The 24810-nt window shown below is 43.6% G+C and overlaps 1 protein-coding gene across 2 annotated transcripts in view; it reads right to left on the bottom strand.

The window, feature by feature from the left end:
• Positions 1-24040, bottom strand: part of nckap1l (NCK associated protein 1 like) — a 46073-nt gene extending 22033 nt beyond the window's left edge. Inside the window, exons 1-19 of one of the 2 annotated variants that reach the window (XM_071365871.1) lie at positions 23871-24040; positions 23217-23327; positions 23031-23123; positions 21774-21830; positions 21376-21518; positions 20467-20557; positions 14103-14240; positions 13164-13212; positions 12896-13052; positions 12383-12439; positions 12028-12124; positions 11635-11744; positions 11101-11233; positions 10735-10816; positions 10328-10386; positions 6668-6813; positions 3443-3575; positions 1694-1813; positions 182-321 (exon numbers count right to left, since the gene is read on the bottom strand). In XM_071365871.1, coding sequence (XP_071221972.1) covers positions 182-321; positions 1694-1813; positions 3443-3575; positions 6668-6813; positions 10328-10386; positions 10735-10816; positions 11101-11233; positions 11635-11744; positions 12028-12124; positions 12383-12439; positions 12896-13052; positions 13164-13212; positions 14103-14240; positions 20467-20557; positions 21376-21518; positions 21774-21830; positions 23031-23123; positions 23217-23327; positions 23871-23972 — 2018 coding nt within the window. In that variant the 5' untranslated portion in view covers positions 23973-24040. Of the gene's footprint in view, positions 1-181; positions 322-1693; positions 1814-3442; positions 3576-6667; positions 6814-10327; positions 10387-10734; positions 10817-11100; positions 11234-11634; positions 11745-12027; positions 12125-12382; positions 12440-12895; positions 13053-13163; positions 13213-14102; positions 14241-20466; positions 20558-21375; positions 21519-21773; positions 21831-23030; positions 23127-23216; positions 23328-23870 lie in introns of both variants that reach the window. The other variant, XM_071365861.1, reaches the window with a different exon arrangement.
• Between the last annotated feature and the right edge of the window lie 770 nt (positions 24041-24810).

Raw genomic sequence — 24810 nt, forward strand, 5'->3', positions numbered from 1 at the left:
GTATAAAAGACAAGTTATTGTTACTTATTGTCTATTTATTGCTTGTGTTATGTTTTTTCTATTATTTTCTCTCTGTATTGTTGGGAAGTCAGCAAACACCTGTTGTTTATGAAGCACAGTGAAAATAACATTTGGATTTAGGAATGGAGAAATACAGGGAGGAAGGGGTAAAAGCACCGACTTGGTGACGACGGCACGGTCCTTCCTCTGGCTCTCTGCTCCAGGTTTCTCTCTCTGCACCTCTCCTTTTTTCGGCATCTGTTTCTTCTGCTTCTTATTGCGGGCTGCACTTATGGTCTGGCCACAGTGTTTGGCCAACAGCTAGTAGGAAACATGATTAACCACAGAGAATAAACATGTTCAGTTAAAGCGTATTCTACATTGCATTGTGAGTGATTTTAACTTTTGTCCGCTATGCTTCAGCCCGTCAGGAGTCTAAAGTAAAATTAAAACACCCTCACAATGTTTTCCACCAGAGAGACGTTGTCATTACTTTACCTTTCTAAGAGTCATCCTTAGTCTTCCAACTGGCGCTCTCCTACATTAAAGCTACAAGCGGGGATTTGTTTTTTTATCAATGGCTAAATATCTAGAATTGAAATGACCATTGAACAGTCTCCCAGATCCCATTTTTGTATCTTTATACGGCGTCTGTAGTGACTACGGGAGTGTTATAATATAATTTTTTTTAAATACTGTCGATTGACTGCATCAGTCTTATAGTTAATTAATTGTGTGACCTGTACACTTCCCCCAGATTCCTGGTCATCGAGGTTGCATATCTCGAACACACACACACACCTGGTCATAGGTTGCATATCTCGAACACACACACACACACACACACACCTGGTCATTGAGGTTGCATATCTCGAACACACACACACACCTGGTCATAGAGGTTGCATATCTCGAACACACACACACACACACACACCTGGTCATTGAGGTTGCATATCTCGAACACACACACACACACACACCTGGTCATTGAGGTTGCATATCTCGAACACACACACACACCTGGTCATAGGTTGCATATCTCGAACACACACACACACACACACACACCTGGTCATTGAGGTTGCATATCTCGAACACACACACACACACACACCTGGTCATAGAGGTTGCATATCTCGAACACACACACACCTGGTCATTGAGGTTGCATATCTCGCACACACACACACACACCTGGTCATTGAGGTTGCATATCTCGAACACACACACACACCTGGTCATAGAGGTTGCATATCTCGAACACACACACACACACCTGGTCATTGAGGTTGCATATCTCGAACACACACACACACCTGGTCATAGAGGTTGCATATCTCGAACACACACACACACACACACCTGGTCATTGAGGTTGCATATCTCGAACACACACACACACACACACCTGGTCATAGAGGTTTCATATCTCGAACACACACACACCTGGTCATAGAGGTTGCATATCTCGAACACACACACACACCTGGTCATAGAGGTTGCATATCTCGAACACACACACACCTGGTCATTGAGGTTGCATATCTCGAACACACACACACACACACACACACACACACACACACACACACACACACACACACCTGGTCATTGAGGTTGCATATCTCGAACACACACACACACACACACCTGGTCATTGAGGTTGCATATCTTGAACACACACACACACCTGGTCATTGAGGTTGCACTGTTCGCTACAGATCTCTAAGATGACAGAGCTGGTCTGTTTGGCAATCTCCTCCAGGAAGGTCACACACAGACGCAGACTCCTCTTCTCAACACCCTCCGTCTAGACACAGACACGACACAACAAGACACAGACACGACACGACAACAAGACAAGACACAGACAAGGCAAGATACAAGACACGATGAGACAGGACAAGGAAACAGAGTTGTTCCTTAGAGTTATCCCAAGACTAAATCACTGATACTCAGAGAGAGTTTGTATTTGTTTTTCTCAGGTTGATTGAGATGTTTCACTCACTGGTTAAATTATTAGGGCCAGGAGTTTTTCCTGACCTTACCTGGCCCTAATTCTGAAAAATATCAATATCAACCTTGATATTTTTCAGAATTAGGGCCAGGAGTTTTTCCATGAACCTGTTCTGGGTAGTTATATATATATATATATATATATATATATATATATATTATTATTTTTTTCTGAAAAAAATCTATATATATGAAATAGTACAGCTGAATTTAAATAACCTTGATATAACCTTTAACCTATTCCAGTAGTATATGCTTTAACCTATTCCAGTAGTATATGGTTTACCCTATTCCAGTAGGATATGCTTTAACTTATTCCAGTAGTATATAGTTTAACCTATTCCAGTAGTACTGTATATAGTTTAACCTATTCCAGTAGTATATGGTTTAACCTATTCCAGTAGTATATGGTTTAACCTATTCCAGTAGTATATGGTTTAACCTATTCCAGTAGTATATGGTTTAACCTATTCCAGTAGTATATGGTTTAACCTATTCCAGTAGTATATGGTTTAACCTATTCCAGTAGTATATGCTTTAACCTATTCCAGTAGTATATGCTTTAACTTATTCCAGTAGTATATGGTTTAAATAGTTTAACCTATTCCAGTAGTATATGGTTTAACCTATTTCAGTAGTATATGGTTTAACCTATTCCAGTAGTATATGGTTTAACCTATTCCAGTAGTATATGGTTTAACCTATTCCAGTAGTATATGGTTTAACCTATTCCAGTAGTATATGGTTTAACCTATTCCAGTAGTATATGCTTTAACTTATTCCAGTAGTATATGGTTTAACCTATTCCAGTAGTATATGGTTTAACCTATTCCAGTAGTATATGGTTTAACCTATTCCAGTAGTATATGGTTTAACCTATTCCAGTAGTATATGGTTTAACCTATTTCAGTAGTATATGGTTTAACCTATTCCAGTAGTATATGGTTTAACCTATTCCAGTAGTATATGGTTTAACCTATTCCAGTAGTATATGGTTTAACCTATTCCAGTAGTATATGGTTTAACCTATTCCAGTAGTATATGGTTTAACCTATTCCAGTAGTATATGGTTGAAATAGTTTAACCTATTCCTGTAGTATATGGTTTAACCTATTCCAGTAGTATATGGTTTAAATAGTTTAACCTATTCATGTAGTATATGGTTTAACTTATTCCAGTAGTATATGGTTTAAATAGTTTAACCTATTCCAGTAGTATATGCTTTAACCTATTCCAGTAGTATATAGTTTAACCTATTCCAGTAGTATATGGTTTAAATAGTTTAACCTATTCCAGTAGTATATGCTTTAACCTATTCCAGTAGTATATAGTTTAACCTATTCCAGTAGTATATGGTTTATATAGTTTAACCTATTCCAGTAGTATATAGTAGATTTAGTTGCGATAGTGTCTGGGTACTGACCTCTTCTGGACAGAGCTGATGGATAGTCTGGTTGAAGTGGGAGCAGACCAGAGGGAAAGACATGAGGTATCGCTGCATGGAAACCTCCTCGCTGCTCTGAGAGAACATCTTCTCAAACACCCGCGGGTAGAAGCTACATTACGAACACAGACATGTTTCAGTGTTGAGGAGTGAAAGGGTTAACACACACCATGTGGTCACGGGTGATATATATATATATATATATATATATATATATATATATATATATACACACACACACAGTACCAGTCAAAAGTACTACATGATTCCATATGTGTTTGTTCATAGTTTTGATGTCTTCACTATTATTCTACAATGTAGAAAATAGTACAAATAAAGAAAAACCCTGGAATGAGTAGGTGTGTCCAAACTTTTGACTGGTACTGTACATATACACACACACACACATATTACATGACCAAAAGTATATGGACACCGGCTTGTCAAACATCTCATTCCAAAATCACGGGTTGGTCTGCACTTTCCTGCTATAACAGCCTCCACTTCCTGGAAGGCTTTCTACTAGATGTTGGAACATTGCTGTGGGGACTTGCTTCCATTCATCCACAAGAGCATTAGTGAGGTCAGGCACTGATGTTGGGCGATTAGGCCTGGCTAATAGTCGGCGTTCCAATTCATCACAATGGTGTTTGATGGGGTTGAGGTCAGGGGTCCGGGCAGGCCAGTCAAGTTCTTCCTCACCGATCTCGACAAACCATTTCTGTATGGACCTCGCTTTTGTCATGCTGAAACAGGAAAGCGTTAAGATTTCTCCTCCACCAAACTTTACAGTTGGCACTATGCATTGGAGCAGGTAGCGTTCTCCTGGTATCCGCCAAACACAGATTCATCCATCGGACTGCAAGATGGTGAAGTGTGATTCATCACTCCAGAGAACAGTTTTCCACAGCTCCAGAGTCCAATGGAGGTGAGCTTTAAACCACTCTAGCCGATGCTTGGCATTGCGCATGGTGTTCTTAGGCTTCTGTGCGGCTGCTCGGCCATGGAAACCCATTTCATGAAGTTCCCGACTAACAGTTCTTGTGCTGACGTTGCTTCCAGAGGCAGTTTGGAACTCATTAGTGAGTGTTGCAACTGAGGACAGACGATTTTAACGTGCTACGCGCTTCAGCACTCGGCGGTGCTGTTCTGTGAGCTTGTGTGACCTACCACTTCACGGCTGAGCTCTTGTTGGACCGAAACGTTTCCACTTGACAATAACAGCACTTACAGTTCACCGGGGCAGCTCTAGCAGGGCAGAAATTTGACGAACTGACTTGTTGGAAAGGTGGCATCCTATGACGGTGCCACGTTGAAAGTCACGAAGCTCTTCAGTAAGGCCGTTATACTGCCAATGTTTGAATACGGAGATTGCATGTCTGTGTGCTCAATTTTATACACCTGTCAGTAACAGGTGGGGCTGAAATAGCCAAATTCACAAATTTGAAGAGGTGTCCACATACTTTTGTTTGTGTGTATGTATATATTGAAAATGGTATATATAACAATTATGATCTTGGACATTGAAGACTGTAAAATCCCCAGGTAATGAGCTCAAAGTGATTTTAATTTAGGAAATCTATTCCCAAGTATTTTCCTGCATAAACAGAGAGGCATATGTTAACGTATCCCAATGTAACCCCTGCCGTAGACCCTGTTGGGGACCCCTGCCGTAGACCCTGTTGGGGACCCCTGCCGTAGACCCTGTTGGGGACCCCTGCCGTAGACCCTGTTGGGGACCCCTGCCGTAGACCCTGTTGGGGACCCCTGCCGTAGACCCTGTTGGGGACCCCTGCCATAGACCCTGTTGGGGACCCCTGCCATAGACCCTGTTGGGGACCCCTGCCATAGACCCCATGCACATCATGTACAGTAGATTATTTTTCTATACTGTAATATCTTGGACTAGGTCATTGGCAAGGTAGACTTATTGCCATATTGCTTTTATCCAATCCCTTCTGATCTACAGAAGTACCAAGGGACGAGGGAGTAGTGGGGGTAGGGTCTAGTGGGGGTAGGCACAAGAGGGACTAGGGTTTAGTGGGGGTAGGGACTAGTGGGGGTAGGGACTAGTGGGGGTAGGGACTAGGGGGGGGAGGGATTATATGGACTAGGTTTAGTGTGGGTAGAAACTATTGGGGGTAGGGACTAGAGAGGTAGGGACTAGTGGGGGTAGGGACTAGAGGGACTTGTGGTGGTAGGGTTTAGTGGGGGTAGGGACTAGAGAGGTAGGGACTAGTGGGGGTAGGGACTAGAGGGGGTAGGGTCTAGTGTGGGTAGGGTCTAGTGTGGGTAGGGACTAGTGTGGGTAGGGACTAGAGGGGGTAAGGTCTAGAGGGGGTAAGGTCTAGAGGGGGTAGGGACTAGTGGGGGTAGGGACTAGTGGGGGTAAGGTCTAGAGGGGGTAAGGTCTAGAGGGGGTAGGGACTAGTGGGGGTAGGGACTAGAGGGGGTAAGGTCTAGAGGGGGTAAGGTCTAGAGGGGGTAGGGACTAGTGGGGGTAAGGTCTAGAGGGGGTAAGGTCTAGAGGGGGTAAGGTCTAGTGGGGGTAGGGACTAGTGGGGGTAGGGACTAGAGGGGGTAGGGACTAGAGGGGGTAAGGTCTAGAGGGGGTAAGGTCTAGAGGGGGTAGGGACTAGTGGGGGTAGGGACTAGAGGGGGTAAGGTCTAGAGGGGGTAAGGTCTAGAGGGGGTAGGGACTAGTGGGGGTAGGGACTAGTGGGGGTAAGGTCTAGAGGGGGTAAGGTCTAGAGGGGGTAAGGTCTAGTGGGGGTAGGGACTAGTGGGGGTAGGGACTAGTGGGGGTAGGGACTAGTGGGGGTAAGGTCTAGAGGGGGTAAGGTCTAGAGGGGGTAAGGTCTAGTGGGGGTAGGGACTAGTGGGGGTAGGGACTAGAGGGGGTAGGGACTAGAGGGGGTAAGGTCTAGAGGGGGTAAGGTCTAGAGGGGGTAGGGACTAGTGGGGGTAGGGACTAGTGGGGGTAAGGTCTAGAGGGGGTAAGGTCTAGAGGGGGTAAGGTCTAGTGGGGGTAGGGACTAGTGAAGCAGTATTCAAACTTTCTCAGTGGGAAACCTTTTTTTTTCAACAGAATTTCCCCACTGCAATTCCCCATGACGCCACAAGGGGTCGCAACCCTTATTGACTTTTAATACCACTGGGGTAGAGGATGTTTTTTCTATGGGGCCCATGAGGGAGCAGACTGACCAGAGGATGGAAAGATCGGAGGTTTCGTGAAGCATCTCCTGCACGTTGTCCAACATCTTGGTGTGGAATTGGGTCATGTTCATCACTTTAGCCAGGTCTGGGTATTCCTTGAGGGAGAGTGGGGCCTTGGACACACTGGTGTAGGCCTGTAACATGAGACAGCACAGACATCTAAATAATATACTTTGAAAACTATATATTTTTTTCTAGTATATTTATAGTATACTATAAATATGCTATCATCACACTTCAATGCACTTATTAAAAGTGTACTTCAAATTAATTGTTTTTCAGTCTTTAAATTCACCTTTCAGCAGGACAATAAACTACAACACAAGGCAAAATCTACAATGGACTTTCTTACTAAGAAGACAATGAATGTTCCTGAGTGGCCAAGTTACAGTTTTGACTTAAATCTGCTTGAAAATCTATGACAAGATTTGAAAATTGCTAAGTAGCCATAAACACCATCTTGACAGAGCTTGAAGAATTATGAAAAGAATACAGGGCTAATATTGTACAATCCAGGTGTGGAAAGCTCTTAGAGACTTACCCAAGAAGACTCACCTCTGCAATCACTGCCAACTGTATTTCTGGCATGTATTGACTGAGGGAGCTAAATACTTATGCCACGACTATATTTCAGTTATTTACTTTCCATCAAATCTTTATTTTTTTTCATGTATAGAAATCTTCCACTTGGACAGAGTAATTTATTTAGTTTGTTAACAAAAAAATGACAACTAAATCCATTTTTATCCCACTTTGTAACAAAATGAGAATAAATTCAAGGGGTGTTAACACTTTTGTAGTTTCAGTGCCAATAATGAGTTTGAAAGCACTTTCTGAATTCCTGTTCGTAAGAGTGCAGAGAACGTTGACAATGACCAAAATTGTTTATTTTGATCTTTATTTAACTAGGCAAGTTAGTTAAGAACAAATTCTTATTTACAATGACGGCCTACATTGGAACAACGGGTTAACTGCCTCGTTCAGGGTAAGAACGATAGATTTTTACCTTGTCAGCTCGGGGATTCGATCCAGCAACCTTTCAGTTACTGGCCCAACGCTCTAATCACTAGGCTACCTGCCTCCCAAGTTATTTATTTATTTCACTGCTGAGAAACATGCTTCCTGAGAGTAAACGTTTTAATATACTTAAGTATACTTTCAAAAAAATATATTTAAACTTAAAATGTCCACAAAATATATATAAAGTAAACCTTCAAAAACGCATGTGCACAAGTATTTGCATATTCCCCATCATCCTTTTCTGCAACTGAAGTTTTAAAGTATTGAAATCTTAATTTATTCCAGTAATGTGAACAACTAAAGTTTGAAATGCCAACGGTGCACAGTTTTTGAAGTATCGCTTGTAAATTGCTGCTCCAGCCACAGCTACTTTGTAAATAACACATTAACATTGGCTGACTAGATACCTCGGTCAATCAAGATTGGCTAATTACATGGCTAATTACAATAGCTAATGTGGTTAAATGAGTAGAAGTGTCTTTGTAAAAGTATACTTGAAAAAATATTATAAATATATATTTTTTTGTAAAGACAATACAGGAATTCTTATTCAAAAACCATTTTAGTAGATGTATAATTCATGAGAAATATACATACAATATACTTAAGGTCTATTCAAGTATATTTGTTTTGTTCTTTATCTAATACACTAACAATATACTTAAGTACAGAAAAGGTGTCCCAATTTAGATAATTTTAAATGTATTTAATGTACTTAAATGCTAATAAAATACAAATACAATTGACATTAAATGCATTAAATGTATTTAAAATTGTTCCAATTTACTTAGAATATGTTAACTAAGTATGATTTAAATATATAACAAAAATACATATATCCACAACAGACACCATCTGAGTTGGACACAACAGGGCATGTTTAAAGGTTCAATAGAGACATTTTTTATCTCGATTTTAAATCATTTCAGGGGATAAATGACCTTACTGTGATTGTTTTCAATTATATTGGTCCAGAAGAAACACAAATAGCTTCTTATCATGAGGTCTGAGTGGGAACAGCATGTTTACAGTGTAGGCTTATAACATGGAACAGTGTAGGCTTATAACATGGAACAGTGTAGGCTTATAACATGGAACAGTGTAGGCTTATAACATGGAACAGTGTAGGCTTATAACATGGAACAGTATAGGCTTATAACATGGAACAGTGTAGGCTTATAACATGGAACAGTGTGTTTACAGTGTAGGCTTATAACATGGAACAGTGTAGGCTTATAACATGGAACAGTGTAGGCTTATAACATGGAACAGTGTAGGCTTATAACATGGAACAGTGTGTTTACAGTGTAGGCTTATAACATGGAACAGTGTAGGCGTATAACATGGAACAGTGTGTTTACAGTGTAGGCTTATAACATGGAACAGTGTAGGCTTATAACATGGAACAGTGTAGGCTTATAACATGGAACAGTGTAGGCGTATAACATGGAACAGTGTGTTTACAGTGTAGGCTTATAACATGGAACAGTGTAGACTTATAACATGGAACAGTGTAGGCTTATAACATGGAACAGTGTAGGCTTATAACATGGAACAGTGTAGGCTTATAACATGGAACAGTGTAGGCTTATAACATGGAACAGTGTAGGCTTATAACATGGAACAGTGTGTTTACAGTGTAGGCTTATAACATGGAACAGTGTAGGCTTATAACATGGAACAGTGTAGGCTTATAACATGGAACAGTGTAAGCTTATAACATGGAACAGTGTGTTTACAGTGTAGGCTTATAACATGGAACAGTGTAGGCTTATAACATGGAACAGTGTAGGCTTATAACATGGAACAGTGTGTTTACAGTGTAGGCTTATAACATGGAACAGTGTAGGCTTATAACATGGAACAGTGTAGGCTTATAACATGGAACAGTGTGTTTACCGTGTGGGCTTATAACACGGAACAGTGTAGGCTTATAACATGGAACAGTGTAGGCGTATAACATGGAACAGTGTGGTTACAGTGTGGGCTTATAACATGGAACAGTGTAGGCTTATAACATGGAACAGTGTAGGCTTATAACATGGAACAGTGTAGGCTTATAACATGGAACAGTGTAGGCTTATAACATGGAACAGTGTAGGCTTATAACATGGAACAGTGTAGGCTTATAACATGGAACAGTGTGTTTACAGTGTAGGCTTATAACATGGAACAGTGTAGGCTTATAACATGGAACAGTGTGTTTACAGTGTGGGCTTATAACATGGAACAGTGTAGGCTTATAACATGGAACAGTGTAGGCTTATAACATGGAACAGTGTAGGCTTATAACATGGAACAGTGTGGGCTTATAACATGGAACAGTGTGGGCTTATAACATGGAACAGTTTGGGCTTATAACATGGAACAGTGTGGGCTTATAACATGGAACAGTGTAGGCTTTTAACATGGAACAGTGTGTTTACAGTGTAGGCTTATAACATGGAACAGTGTAGGCTTATAACATGGAACAGTGTGTTTACAGTCTAGGCTTATAACATGGAACAGTGTGTTTACAGTGTAGGCTTATAACATGGAACAGTGTGTTTACAGTGTAGGCTTATAATGTGGAACAGTGTGTTGTAGATAAAGTTGTAAAGTATGTATAGGGTAAGTGAAGTACTATACCTGTAATCTTAACCAGTCCAGTCTCAGAGCCCTGAAGTCAAACTCCTCTCCGTTTTCCACTGTTGAGGGACATTTTATCTTTACTTAACTAGGCAAGTGAGTTAAGAACAGATTCTTATTTACAATGATGGCCTAGGAAAAGTGGGTTAACTGGCCTAGGAACAGTGGGTTAACTGGTCTAGGAACAGTGGGTTAACTGGTCTAGGAACAGTGGGTTGACTGCCTTGTTCAGGGGGTAGAACGACAGATTTGTACCTTTTCAGCTCAGGGATTCGATCTTGCAACCTTTCGGTTACTAGTCCAACACTCTAACCACTAGGCTACCTGCCGCCCCATGCGGTAGTATCGCACATGAAGTAGGCCTAGCATTACATATCAAATCTAGATTTCAGATACATTTTGTTTACCTTGTTTGATAGTCAGTGCAGACAGTGTTGAGACAAATGATGTCATCAGGACTGATTCCTCTTCTGGACAGACATACATATTCTACAGAACAGAACAGTCAAAACAGTAATAGAAGCAATTATTTTCGGTATGCTCTGAAATAATAAAGGCCCAAGAGTAGATCCTTGAGGTATACCGCATTGTATTGTGTCTCTATTTTATTGCTTTGAAATGTATAGGAATTAAGGATGTAGGCAATGTTGTCCGTCTGGTGTAGAAGGATTGTTCTACTCAGTTATATCACCATCACCAGCTGGGTGTTCTGTGTGCAAGGAGTTTTGAAGATTTGTTTGAAGAGAATATCCCCCCCCCCCCCCCCCCAGTACCTGCATAGTGTCGTTGAGGAGCAGGGCATCAAACTGGGCCAGGTACTGGACATGGTAGCGTTGCACCACGCGGGTGTACTTAGTCATCAGGGTCCTCAACCTCTCCATGTAGAACAGGAGCTCAGCCATCTGCCTGCAGCAAACACATAGAAAACTAGTGACTACTGTATCAACAGTAGGACTTTCCTGTGCTTTAACAACCAGATACAGTAGCTGTTGTATCAGCATATTCTCCATTGTTTAGTTGTGTGACTTGAATGCTAATGTTAGGTGCAACTTGCAAAACTTTAAATGTACAGGAGAGCCGCTTGAAACTTAAACATATTTTTCACGCATTCTGCTCAGCATGCTAATATGCTACTGTATATATTTATGGCTGACATTGGAGATTGATAGAAAGTGGCATGGCAGGAGGGTCTGCTGTGGTTAGAGGGTCTGCTGTGGTTAGAGGGTCTGCTGTGGTTAGAGGGTCTGCTGTGGTTACAGGGTCTGCTGTGGTTACAGGGTCTGCTGTGTGTCTAACTTCAAACGTACGAGTCTACGTAGTCCTCTGGAGTCTTGGTCTTGGGAATATTCTCTGAATATCTGACGAGCCACAGAACCTCGTCACGGGAAAACGACAGAGCCATGAAGACAAACAGCACCTAGGGGATGGATTGATATTTAAAGGGTGGGGGGTAGAGTGAGAGAGAAAAAAATCAACTAATATTTAGCAAAAGACCCATCACTGTTTGACCATAGTCATGTTCTGAACATAGAGAGCTCGGAAATAAACACAGAGCAGTTTGTCTGTTTAGTATCGTACAGAATGAGAGGTCAATGCCAATAATGTAATGTATCTCCGATGATCATGGTAAAACAGACAGGGAAGTTGAACATGCAATAGATTGGCACTATTAGCCAGATCAACTAGATGAGGTTATGTACCTTGGGTCCCAGAAGTCCAGGTTCATCCTCCAGGACTTTGACCAGCTCCTTCAAGGCATTCCTCAGGAAACCTCTCCTTTCTCTGTGCATGGCTCCACTGGCATACATATGACAACACACATAGTTATCTATATTCTTGACTTTAAACTGTTAATCATATGGTGGCCCTGGTTGCTGGTTCAAATCCCGTCTCAAAAGACCATGAAAAAGAGTGCTACTTGTTGTTGATGTAAAAATGCGAGACCGTTCAACCAATTGGTGGCGCTATCTGAAGCAGGTCCATCATTTCAGGCTCAGTTTGAGTAAAAAAAAATATAAAATTAAAATTAAAATTATACACAAGCAGATAACTCACCTGTTGACTACGACATGCTCGCGGCATTCTTTGATATCTGCGATACGCTTACTGTACCTGTCACAACGAAACGAGGAAGGGCGATCAGTAAGAATGGAGCTGACAATCGTTGGCCAGTTTTGCCCAGATTATAGTTCAGTACAGTACACGTTACCAGACAGGGCCTCTACCAACATCATCTTAGTGCCACCATCATAATTCAATTAAAACCTTTGTAGGAGCATTGCTAAATATGTGAAAATATGCTAACCAAAACCTTTGTAGGAGCATTGTTAAATACGCTAAAATATGCTAACCAGCAATGTTTTTTGTTGTCTCCAAGAGCATTGGAGAACCAGATCTCAGAACATTGAGAACCAGGGCCCAGAACATTGAGAACCAGGGACCAGAACATTGAGAACCAGGGCCCAGAACATTGGAAAGAAGGGCCTAGAACATTGGGAACTAGAATCAGCTTGACACCCAGTCCAATCACCCTGAGGACAGAGTGTAAATATCATAATAATGTCATACCCTTTCAGGCCATCGAAGTGGTCCTCTGTGATCTTATGGATGTTGATTGTCTCGTCCCTGATGATGGTGAGATAAAGGCCGCTGCGGAGGGCCATCTTCCACAGCTCCTGAGACGACTGGTTGGTGTTCAGACTGCTATGACACAGCAGGTAACCCACTGGAGGAGAGATCAACGTGAATATGGGGAATAGAGTTCAACCACTAAAGCCTTTTTCTTCCCCCCAGAAGATAGCCTAGACTGAGTCTGAAGATAATAGCTAGCACTCACGAAGGATCCAACGCTCCATCACCTCTAAGGACAAGTACTCACAGGCCATCTGTGGAAAACACAAGTTAGTCATTTAATTAGTTAACAATAAGTCGTCAATAGTTGTCTCTGATTATTTACTGATGTCATGTAAATTATTGTACTTTATGATAACACAAGACACATGCTGACGATCATATTTTGCTGTTGCAGATACACACGCTAACTTCTACTAAAAGGGATTTGTATCCAGACACAATACTCATTACAAAATATATTATGTGCCATGATATTAGGTATACACTGTGTGTTTGTGTAGTGGTCTCTGTTTCTTGGCTGAAGTTTTGAATCCCACATGAAGAGAACCACGGGGCACAGAGACTAACACAGAACACTATGGTACATCAAAGATGCCAGCGGCTGCCTTTGAAATCAGCAGACAGGACATTCTAGGGAGGGGGAAGAGAGGAGGAGAGGACAGAAGAGGAAAATAAAATAGAAAAAGTGAAGAGAGGAAAAGATAAGAAAACAGAAGATAAGAGATGAAGAGAAAAGAAAACAGAATAGAGTAGAAAAGGGGAAAGGACAGTCTCACAGTGTCACAGCAGGCAGGGTCCAAAGGAGAGGAGAGGAGAGAAGAGGGGGGAGAGGAGAAAAGAGGGGGAGAGAGAAGAGGAGATGAGGATAGGAGAGGAGGGGGAGAGAGAAGAGGAGAAGAGGGAGAGAAGAGGGGGAGAGAGAGGAGAGGAGATGAGGATAGGAGAGAAGAGGGGGAGAGAGAAGAGGAGAAGAGGAGAGAAGAGGGGGAGAGAGGAGAGGAGATGAGGATAGGAGAGAAGAGGGGGAGAGAGAAGAGGAGATGAGGAGAGAAGAGGGGGAGAGAGAAGAAGAGATGAGGAGAGAAGAGGGGGAGAGAGAAGAGGAGAAGAGGGAGAGAGATGCGGTAAAGGGGAGTCTCACGGTGTCGCAGCAGGCAGGGTCCAGCATGGCAGCAGGTGCGCTGAGGAGACTGAGGAGCTGAGCGCTGCGCCACTGTTCTGCAGGAAGGTTCCTCCTGGGGTACAACATCTGTAGGGACAGGAGGGCCCCCGTCACAGCCTGGGAAGAGAGGGGGGAGAGGAGTGGGGAAGGAGGGAGAGGGTGGGAGGGAGGGAGAGATAGGGAGAGTTCCAATTTCCATGGTAGCATTATAAGGCCGAATAGCAGTCAAAATCATGACCTCCATTGGTATTCAGGAATAATGACCCACGCTAACATTTACAGTCGTTTTAAATATACAGTTGACATTACCCTAGAGAATATACAATCGTGAATATACCCTAGTGCAGTGGTGACCAACCGGTTGATCACGATCAACTGGTCGATCTTCAAGCCAACGATAAAGGCTGTATTATAAAGGCTTGCGTTCCTTTTTTTAATTTGTGTTGCGCTGTTGGTGGTAGACGCGCTTGATTCAGAAGCCCTGAGCATCGGGTAAACAAAGTGTTTTAATTTTGCACCATTTAATTTGTCTGAAATGACAAACTCTGCCTACCTGGTGATAGGGGATCTGTGGCTAAATCGAGTTTGCCAGCCGTGCTGGCCAATCGGATAGATCAAATCAACGTGCCTACAGAACTTCCACGACCCCGGCCACAGCAGTGTTTGATACTAGCCTACGTAAGATTTTATAACTTAAAACCCTGACCACAGTGAGACTGTCAAATAATAGAGCAACGGGTTATTGTAAATATATATATATATATATATATATATATATATATATATACATATACACACTGCTCAAAAAAATAAAGGGAACACTTAAACAACACAATGTAACTCCAAGTCAATCACACTTTTGTGAAATCAAACTGTCCACTTCAAACACCGATTGACAATACATTTCACATGCTGTTGTGCAAATGGAATAGACAACAGGTGGAAATAGGCAATTAGCAAGACACCCCCAATAAAGGAGTGGTTCTGCAGGTGGTGAGCACAGACCACTTCTCAGTTCCTATGCTTCCTGGCTGATGTTTTGGTCACTTTTGAATGCTGGCGGTGCTTTCACTCTAGTGGTAGCATGAGACGGAGTCTACAACCTACACAAGTGGCTCAGGTAGTGCAGCTCATCCAGGATGGCACATCAATGCGAGCTGTGGCAAGAAGGTTTGCTGTGTCTGTCAGCGTAGTGTCCAGAGCATGGAGGCGCTACCAGGAGACAGGCCAGTACATCAGGAGACGTGGAGGAGGCCGTAGGAGGGCAACAACCCAGCAGCAGGACCGCTACCACCGCCTTTGTGCAAGGAGGAGCACTGCCAGAGCCCTGCAAAATGACCTCCAGCAGGCCACAAATGTGCATGTGTCTGCTCAAACGGTCAGAAACAGACTCCATGAGGGTGGTATGAGGGCCCGACGTCCACAGGTGGTGGTTGTGCTTACAGCCCAACACCGTGCAGGACGTTTGGCATTTGCCAGAGAACACCAAGATTGGCAAATTCGCCACTGGCGCCCTGTGCTCTTCACAGATGAAAGCAGGTTCACACGCACATGTGACAGACATGACAGAGTCTGGAGACGCCGTGGAGAACGTTCTGCTGCCTGCAACATCCTCCAGCATAACCGGTTTGGCGGTGGGTCAGTCATGGTGCGGGGTGGCATTTCTTTGGGGGGCCGCACAGCCCTCCATGTGCTCGCCAGAGGTAGCCTGACTGCCATTAGGTACCGAGATGAGATCCTCAGACCCCTTGTGATACCATATGCTGGTACGGTTGGCCCTGGGTTCCTCCTAATGCAAGACAATGCTAGACCTCATGTGGCTGGAGTGTGTCAACATTACATCAAAGTTGGATCAGCCTGTAGTGTGGTTTTCCACTTTAATTTCGCTTCGCTCCACAGGTAGAGACAGGTAGAGATTTCGCTTCGCTCCACAGGTAGTATTACATTTCATTTCATTACAGTACAACGGTTTGATTTGTTTGATCTTAGCAATTTTTTCTTAGTTAGCTAGCTACATAGCCGTCTTTGTATCAAAGATAATTGTGTAGTTTAGAGTAATTATCGAGGTTAGCTAGCCAGCTATTTTCGTCCTTCTAACGCAGTCAACACTGCTAGCTGCTAGCTAGCCAGCTAGCTAACTTCTACCGAATAGCAGCACTGTAGGAACTATTACATTACAACGGAACGACTTGATTAGTGTAGTGTTAGCTAGCTACATAGTTGTCTTTGCTGTCTTTGTATCTAAGATAATTGTGTAGTTTAGAGTAATTATCGAGGTTATCGAGGTTACCTAGCCAGTTAACGAGGTTACCTAGCCAGCTACACTTTCAAACAAAGTCAACAACAACGCAGCCACTGCTAGCTAGCCTACTTCACCAGCCAGCAGTACTGTATCATTTTAGTCAATAAGATTTTTTGCAACGTAAGCTTAACTTTCTGAACATTCGAGACGTGTAGTCCACTTGTCATTCCAATCTCCTTTGCATTAGCGTAGCCTCTTCTGTAGCCTGTCAACTATGTGTCTGTCTATCCCTCTTCTCTCCTCTCTGCACAGACCATACAAACGCTTCACACCGCGTGGCCGCTGCCACTCTAACCTGGTGGTCCCAGCGCGCACGACCCACGTGGAGTTCCAGGTCTCCGGCAGCCTCTGGAACTGCCGATCTGCGGCCAACAAGGCAGAGTTCATCTCAGCCTATGCTTCCCTCCAGTCCCTCGACTTCTTGGCACTGACGTAAACATGGATTACCACAGATAACACTGCTACTCCTACTGCTCTCTCCTCGTCTGCCCACGTGTTCTCGCACACCCCGAGAGCTTCTGGTCAGCGGGGTGGTGGCACTGGGATCCTCATCTCTCCCAAGTGGACATTCTCTCTTTCTCCCCTGACCCATCTGTCTATCGCCTCCTTTGAATTCCATGCTGTCACAGTTACCAGCCCTTTCAAGCTTAACATCCTTATAATTTATCGCCCTCCAGGTTCCCTTGGAGAGTTCATCAATGAGCTTGACGCCTTGATAAGTTCCTTTCCTGAGGATGGCTCACCTCTCACAGTTCTGGGTGACTTTAACCTCCCCACGTCTACCTTTGACTCATTCCTCTCTGCCTCCTTCTTTCCACTCCTCTCCTCTTTTGACCTCACCCTCTCACCTTCCCCCCCTACTCACAAGGCAGGCAATACGCTTGACCTCATCTTTACTAGATGCTGTTCTTCCACTAATCTCATTGCAACTCCCCTCCAAGTCTCCGACCACTACCTTGTATCCTTCTCCCTCTCGCTCTCATCCAACACTTCCCACACTGCCCCCACTCGGTTGGTATCGCGCCGTCCTAACCTTCGCTCGCTCTCCCCCACTACTCTCTCCTCTTCCATCCTATCATCTCTTCCCTCTGCTCAAACCTTCTCCAACCTATCTCCTGATTCTGCCTCCTCAACCCTCCTCTCCTCCCTTTCTGCATCCTTTGACTCTCTATGTCCCCTATCCTCCAGGCCGGCTCGGTCCTCCCCTCCTGCTCCGTGGCTCGACGACTCATTGCGAGCTCACAGAACCGGGCTCCGGGCAGCCGAGCGGAAATGGAGGAAAACTCGCCTCCCTGCGGACCTGGCATCCTTTCACTCCCTCCTCTCTACATTCTCCTCTTCTGTCTCTGCTGCTAAAGCCACTTTCTACCACTCTAAATTCCAAGCATCTGCCTCTAACCCTAGGAAGCTCTTTGCCACCTTCTCCTCCCTCCTGAATCCTCCTCCCCCTCCCCCCCCTCCTCCCTCTCTGCGGATGACTTCGTCAACCATTTTGAAAAGAAGGTCGACGACATCCGATCCTCGTTTGCTAAGTCAAACGACACCGCTGGTTCTGCTCACACTGCCCTACCCTGTGCTTTGACCTCTTTCTCCCCTCTCTCTCCAGATGAAATCTCGCGTCTTGTGACGGCCGGCCGCCCAACAACCTGCCCGCTTGACCCTATCCCCTCCTCTCTTCTCCAGACCATTTCCGGAGAACTTCTCCCTTACCTCACCTCGCTCATCAACTCATCCTTGACCGCTGGCTACGTCCCTTCCGTCTTCAAGAGAGCGAGAGTTGCACCCCTTCTGAAAAAACCTACACTCGATCCCTCCGATGTCAACAACTACAGACCAGTATCCCTTCTTTCTTTTCTCTCCAAAACTCTTGAACGTGCCGTCCTTGGCCAGCTCTCCTGCTATCTCTCTCAGAATGACCTTCTTGATCCAAATCAGTCAGGTTTCAAGACTAGTCATTCAACTGAGACTGCTCTTCTCTGTGTCACGGAGGCGCTCCGCACTGCTAAAGCTAACTCTCTCTCCTCTGCTCTCATCCTTCTAGACCTAATCGGCTGCCTTTGATACTGTGAACCATCAGATCCTCCTCTCCACCCTCTCCGAGTTGGGCATCTCCGGCGCGGCCCACGCTTGGATTGCGTCCTACCTGACAGGTCGCTCCTACCAGGTGGCGTGGCGAGAATCTGTCTCCGCACCACGTGCTCTCACCACTGGTGTCCCCCAGGGCTCTGTTCTAGGCCCTCTCCTATTCTCGCTATACACCAAGTCACTTGGCTCTGTCATATCCTCACATGGTCTCTCCTATCATTGCTATGCAGGCGACACACAATTAATCTTCTCCTTTCCCCCTTCTGATAACCAGGTGGCGAATCGCATCTCTGCATGTCTGGCAGACATATCAGTGTGGATGACGGATCACCACCTCAAGCTGAACCTCGGCAAGACGGTGCTGCTCTTCCTCCCGGGGAAGGACTGCCCGTTCCATGATCTCGCCATCACGGTTGACAACTCCATTGTGTCCTCCTCCCAGAGTGCTAAGAACCTTGGCGTGATCCTGGACAACACCCTGTCGTTCTCAACTAACATCAAGGCGGTGACCCGTTCCTGTAGGTTCATGCTCTACAACATTCGCAGAGTACGACCCTGCCTCACACAGGAAGCGGCGCAGGTCCTAATCCAGGCACTTGTCATCTCCCGTCTGGATTACTGCAACTCGCTGTTGGCTGGGCTCCCTGCCTGTGCCATTAAACCCCTACAACTCATCCAGAACGCCGCAGCCCATCTGGTGTTCAACCTTCCCAAGTTCTCTCACGTCACCCCTCTCCTCCGCTCTCTCCACTGGCTTCCAGTTGAAGCTCGCATCCGCTACAAGCCCATGGTGCTTGCCTACGGAGCTGTGAGGGGAACGGCACCTCCGTACCTTCAGGCTCTGATTAGGCCCTACACCCAAACAAGGGCACTGCGTTCATCCACCTCTGGCCTGCTCGCCTCCCTACCTCTGAGGAAGTACAGTTCCCGCTCAGCCCAGTCAAAACTGTTCGCTGCTCTGGCACCCCAATGGTGGAACAAACTCCCTCACGACGCCAGGTCAGCGGAGTCAATCACCACCTTCCGGAGACACCTGAAACCCCACCTCTTTAAGGAATACCTAGGATAGGATAAAGTAATCCTTCTAACCCCCCCCCTTAAAAGAGTTAGATGCACTATTGTAAAGTGGTTGTTCCACTGGATATCATAAGGTGAATGCACCAATTTGTAAGTCGCTCTGGATAAGAGCGTCTGCTAAATGACTTAAATGTAATGTAAATGTAATTTTGAGTGTGACTCCAAATCCAGACATCCATGGGTTGATAAATTTGATTTCCATTGATAATTTTTGTGTGATTTTGTTGTCAGCACATTCAACTATGTAAAGAAAAAAGTATTTAATACGAATATTTCATTCATTCAGATCTAGGATGTGTTATTTTAGTGTTCCCTTTATTTTTTTGAGCAGTGTATATATATTCAGCACTGTCAACACTGTTTTCATTCAACACTATTACAAAACATAGCATGTGCTACTTCTTACTTCCAGTCGCGCTGCGATGAGTGAGTAGCCAAGTGTATCGATAGCCCCACGTTTTTTAAATTATTATTAGCAGCTCTATTTTAATATCGAGGAGTACTTCACTTTTTCTAGTCATAGGAACAACATGAATTGTGCATGAGGCAGATTCGGTGCGACTTGAGTTTCACCACCAGGTGGAAGAAGGTGTCCCCTCTCTCTGGTCAGTCTCACCGGAGGAAAGGATGGAGAGAGCAGGGACCGTGAGAGGCGGGTCCTCTGCTGCTGCGCTAAGACTAATGCTGTGTTCAAAACAAAGGAGAACTCAGAAATCTATAACTTCCGATTTCAGTGCGGTCAAGACAACTGGGAAGTCCATCAAAAAAAAACGAGATCCGACTGGGATTTTTTTTTTCCGAACGGTCATCCAACTCGGAATCTCTGGCATCTTTGTGAATATGTGCATTGAATATATGTGATTATGCAATTGACATTACCTTAGTGTGAGGGCCGAATTCCTCAGTGAGTTTCTTAATGGGCTGTTCATACTCCATAAACATCTGAGCCAGGCGGGGGTACGCAGGGTCACTGGAGGATCAACCAATCAATCATGACTTAGTCAATCAACCACACATTCATACATGTATACACATACACTGCAATGTACAGTACCAACTCATGCCTCCTTCTAAACTCCAGTGGCTCTCCATCTTCTACCACTGAGGATTATTATGAAGTGACTGGTGGAAAATGACTGACATTCAATTTCTTTGTTTCCTGTCTGTACAGTATTTTCCTCCTCCTCAGTGTCTTTGATCAAGATAAACGTCCTCCTGCCATGTTGGCTACATAAATAAATATGGTGTGAAATGGGAGGACTGAAAATGTAATTGTACTGTTATGCACTCTGGGAAATGAATGGAAGGATGTGTTGTTATTGCCAATTAAAAAGCTATTAATTATGGGTAATCATCTTTGAGATGCTTGGCTATATTGATAGCTACAGTCAGAGGATTTAAGTTGTTGTGACTGGGTGTTTGCCCAGCCGTACTGCAGCTAATACCATCCTTTAATGAATGATGAAAACATCAGGTTTTCTATCATAAACTGACATTTAAATGCCATCTTCCCTTGGATGAGTGGGAAAAGCCTATGTCAGCTCATTTCTGTCAGAAATTTAATTAAGAGTGAAATGAGCTTGCAGTGCGAGTATGTGATCTGGTTAGGTATTTGCATATGAAAATTAATTAATTCATTGTCTGTTCAGAAATGTCAATGAAAGATGTATTGAACACGAGCTCAAATCATTTTCAATGAGGATTGTTTTCCATTCCAATTTTGAATTCTGAATCACTTCCTTAAAAATCGACTGTATTTGAATAGTTGATAGGCGTAACCGGCCCCACCTGCTGCCATTGGACATCTCGTGAGCACAGTTGTACATGCCCACCAGGACCTTCTTGTCTTCGACGCGTGAAAGCATGACGATGACAGACGTATATGTGATGATCAGCTCCAGGTAGTTCTTGGTGAAGTCAAAGTTCACCGCCTGATTAATGAATAATTGAAGGAATGAATGAATAAATTAATGCATGAATAAATGCATGAATGAATAAATGAATGCATAAATAAATGAATGCATGCATGAATAAATGCATGACATGTTTTTGAATTAATGATTCAGGTTAAAAAGTAGGTTAACGCGATACCATATAAGTGAACTGTATGTTGTGATACTTACAGTGGCCCTAGGGGACAAAGTATATACCCTATCCTATCTACTAGTGTGGGATGTTGTACTCACAATGTCGAAGAAGCACTGGCAGGCATCAATTGTATTCAGCAGTTCATAAACATGATCCTGAAGAAAAAAAAAAGAGTTAATCTGTGGTCAGAACACAGGCTCGGTACAGCCAGATAAGACGTCACATAATGCAGTGGGTTGATGTGTTCGTGTTGCTCTGTAACAGTACAGACGTCACATAATGCAGTGGGTTGATGTGTTCGTGTTGCTCTGTAACAGTACAGACGTCACATAATGCAGTGGGTTGATGTGTTCGTGATGCTCTGTAAACAGTACAGACGTCACATAATGCAGTGGGTTAATGTGTTCGTATTGCTCTGTAACAGTACAGACGTCACATAATGCAGTGGGTTGATGTGTTCGTATTGCTCTGTAACAGTACAGACGTCACATAATGCAGTGGGTTGATGTGTTCGTATTGCTCTGTAACAGTACAGACGTCACATAATGCAGTGGGTTGATGTGTTCGTATTGCTCTGTAACAGTACAGACGTCACATAATGCAGTGGGTTGATGTGTTCGTGATGCTCTGTAACACTACAGACGTCACATAATGCAGTGGGTTGATGTGTTCGTGATGCTCTGTAACACTACAGACAGCAACAGGGAATAATCACCTGCAACTCATGGCTATCCTCATGGGCTCATTCTGAATAATACAGACTCCTTTTAGAAATGCCACAGCCTATCCAAAGAAACTGAGCGAAACATCACAGTGTATTATTTTTGTTGTATCAGCATTTTAATATATTTAAAAATGTTATATTCTGAAATTGGGTGATATATTGATGTGTATAATTTGATGTGTATTCTCATCACAATCATCTCTTTATTATTACGTGACCCCCCCCCACCCCCACCCCCACCCCCACCCCCACCCTACAGTCCACTACTGTGTCCGTCATCACACATAATGAATAAGGCACAGGAAGCACTTCCCTCTGTATAATAACAGAACTCGATTTGACTTCCCTTGAAATTTATATGATTTCATTCGGAGGAGAAAAAAGAAAAAAAGTCACTTTATATGTTAATTCTGTTTGGATAATTGTCGTTTTTATGCTTTGAATACCAAATGCAGTAATACTTACATAGAATAGTGTTTCCCCGAGCCAATTCCACACATTCCATGTATTCCAGAACTAGAATGCCTGATTGAACTAACGAAGGGCTTGATGATTAGTTGACCTGCAATACATAAAATAAGTGGACCTGGCTGGGGGGGGGGGGGGGAAACAGTGATCTGGAAAGACTCACCCTGAACTCCATGACGTCTATGAAGGAATCATAGTAGCTGGACATGGCCGCCATCACCTCAGACTTGTGTTTCTGGACGCCTACCAGATACTGCTGCTTTCATTCATGACATATCACATTAGACACATTAGACAGATGATCATTAAACAGTTTTTATTGGATTCAGATTAAAGGGCAGCTACTTACACTATTCCCCCTGAAGTCGATGTTGGGGAACTTCTTGTTGATGTATTTGACAGATGCTTCCATGGTCTTGTCTGTCAGGTATTGTGGCCGAAGCTTGGGATCCAAGCATGTCTGGAACAGAACCGGGTGGGGGTTAGGGTCAATGACATTTTGATCCACTCAATTCAGGAAATGAACTATTGAATTTAGTATAATCTATGTTTATTATGCTCCTGACATGGATTATGGGCCTAATAAATGATTTATGGGGCCTGAAAAGTTCGGTTGTGTTTTGTTTAAAGTGAGACCAATATTTTGACAAAGTAGAGAGCAGATCTGTGCTGCGGCTTTGTGAGTGTGCCGTAGCCCTAGTCTGAGTGGATGCGGATCAGTCTGGTTTCCTGTGTGAACTTCCTCTTCACGGCAAGCTGACACTTAGAAAATATCTATTCTTACCCGCAGCAGCCACCAAGCTAACTATATTGAGAGATTTTTAAAATGTTAATGATCGATCATTTCCCATCCCAGTGTTTCCATCCACTGTTCTCCATCACAAACAGGGCAAAAAACTGTGAATGTATCAGGAGAAAAACCTGTGACTTTCCTTCAAGTTCCTTTTTTTTTTTTTTTAAGTGTCGCCATTCTCCTCAACAGATCTCCCTCCTCCTCTCTCACCTTCTTAATGTAGTTCATACGCAGCAGCACCCCTCTCCCTCTGTCGTTGAGGATGGTGAGCTTCTCAGCTAGCTTCTGTTGGTAAGCCATGGCCATGGACATGATGCTCCTCTCCCCCCTACTGTTACAGCCCGGGTCTGTCTCCTCTCCTTCAGATCAGGAAACAGTCTGTGACAGCCAGACTCGAAGACAAGTGCACCCAGCCACACCCTGTCACGTGATTGGTGGAGCTATGCTAAATAACAGAACTGGAGTTGTGGACTTCCTGTCGGTGTCAGTTAAGCCACACCGTTAAACTCTCACTCGTTGTGTGTATTTTGACATGTCAAACAGAGTTGGTAGTCGTTTAACCGTAATGGTACCTCCCCAATCAGGAGAGAGTATGTGGTCCTCCTTTATTTGAAGGGTACTATAAGCACTTTATTACACATACATAACAAGTACATAGGCATTATCTCAACAAATCACCAATTGACATCGGGGTCCCGTGTGGCTCAGGTGGGAGAGCATGGTGCTTTCAATGTCAGGGTTGTGGGTTCGATTCCCATGAAAATGTACGCACTACTGTAAGTTGCTCTGGATAAGAGCATCTGCTAAATTATGTAAATGTCCTAAGGATCTGCCAATAATGACATACCCAAATCTAACTGCCTGTAGCTCAGACATTGAAGCAAGGATATGCATATTCTTGATAAATTTTGAAAGGAAACACTTTGATGTTTGTGGAAATGTGAAAGGAATATAGGAGAATATAACACATTAGATCTGGTAAAAGAAAATAGAAAGAATAAAACCAACTGTTTTTTTTGTATTTTGTTTTGTACAGTCAGCTTTGAAATCCAAGAGAAAGGCCATAATGTATTATTCCAGCCCTGGCGCTGATACAATGAACCATTGAATTTCTGGAGAACAAGACTGCCCAAATGTGCCAAATTGATTT

Source organism: Salvelinus alpinus, chromosome 2, assembly GCF_045679555.1.
Source record: "Salvelinus alpinus chromosome 2, SLU_Salpinus.1, whole genome shotgun sequence".
Lineage (NCBI taxonomy): Eukaryota > Metazoa > Chordata > Actinopteri > Salmoniformes > Salmonidae > Salvelinus > Salvelinus alpinus.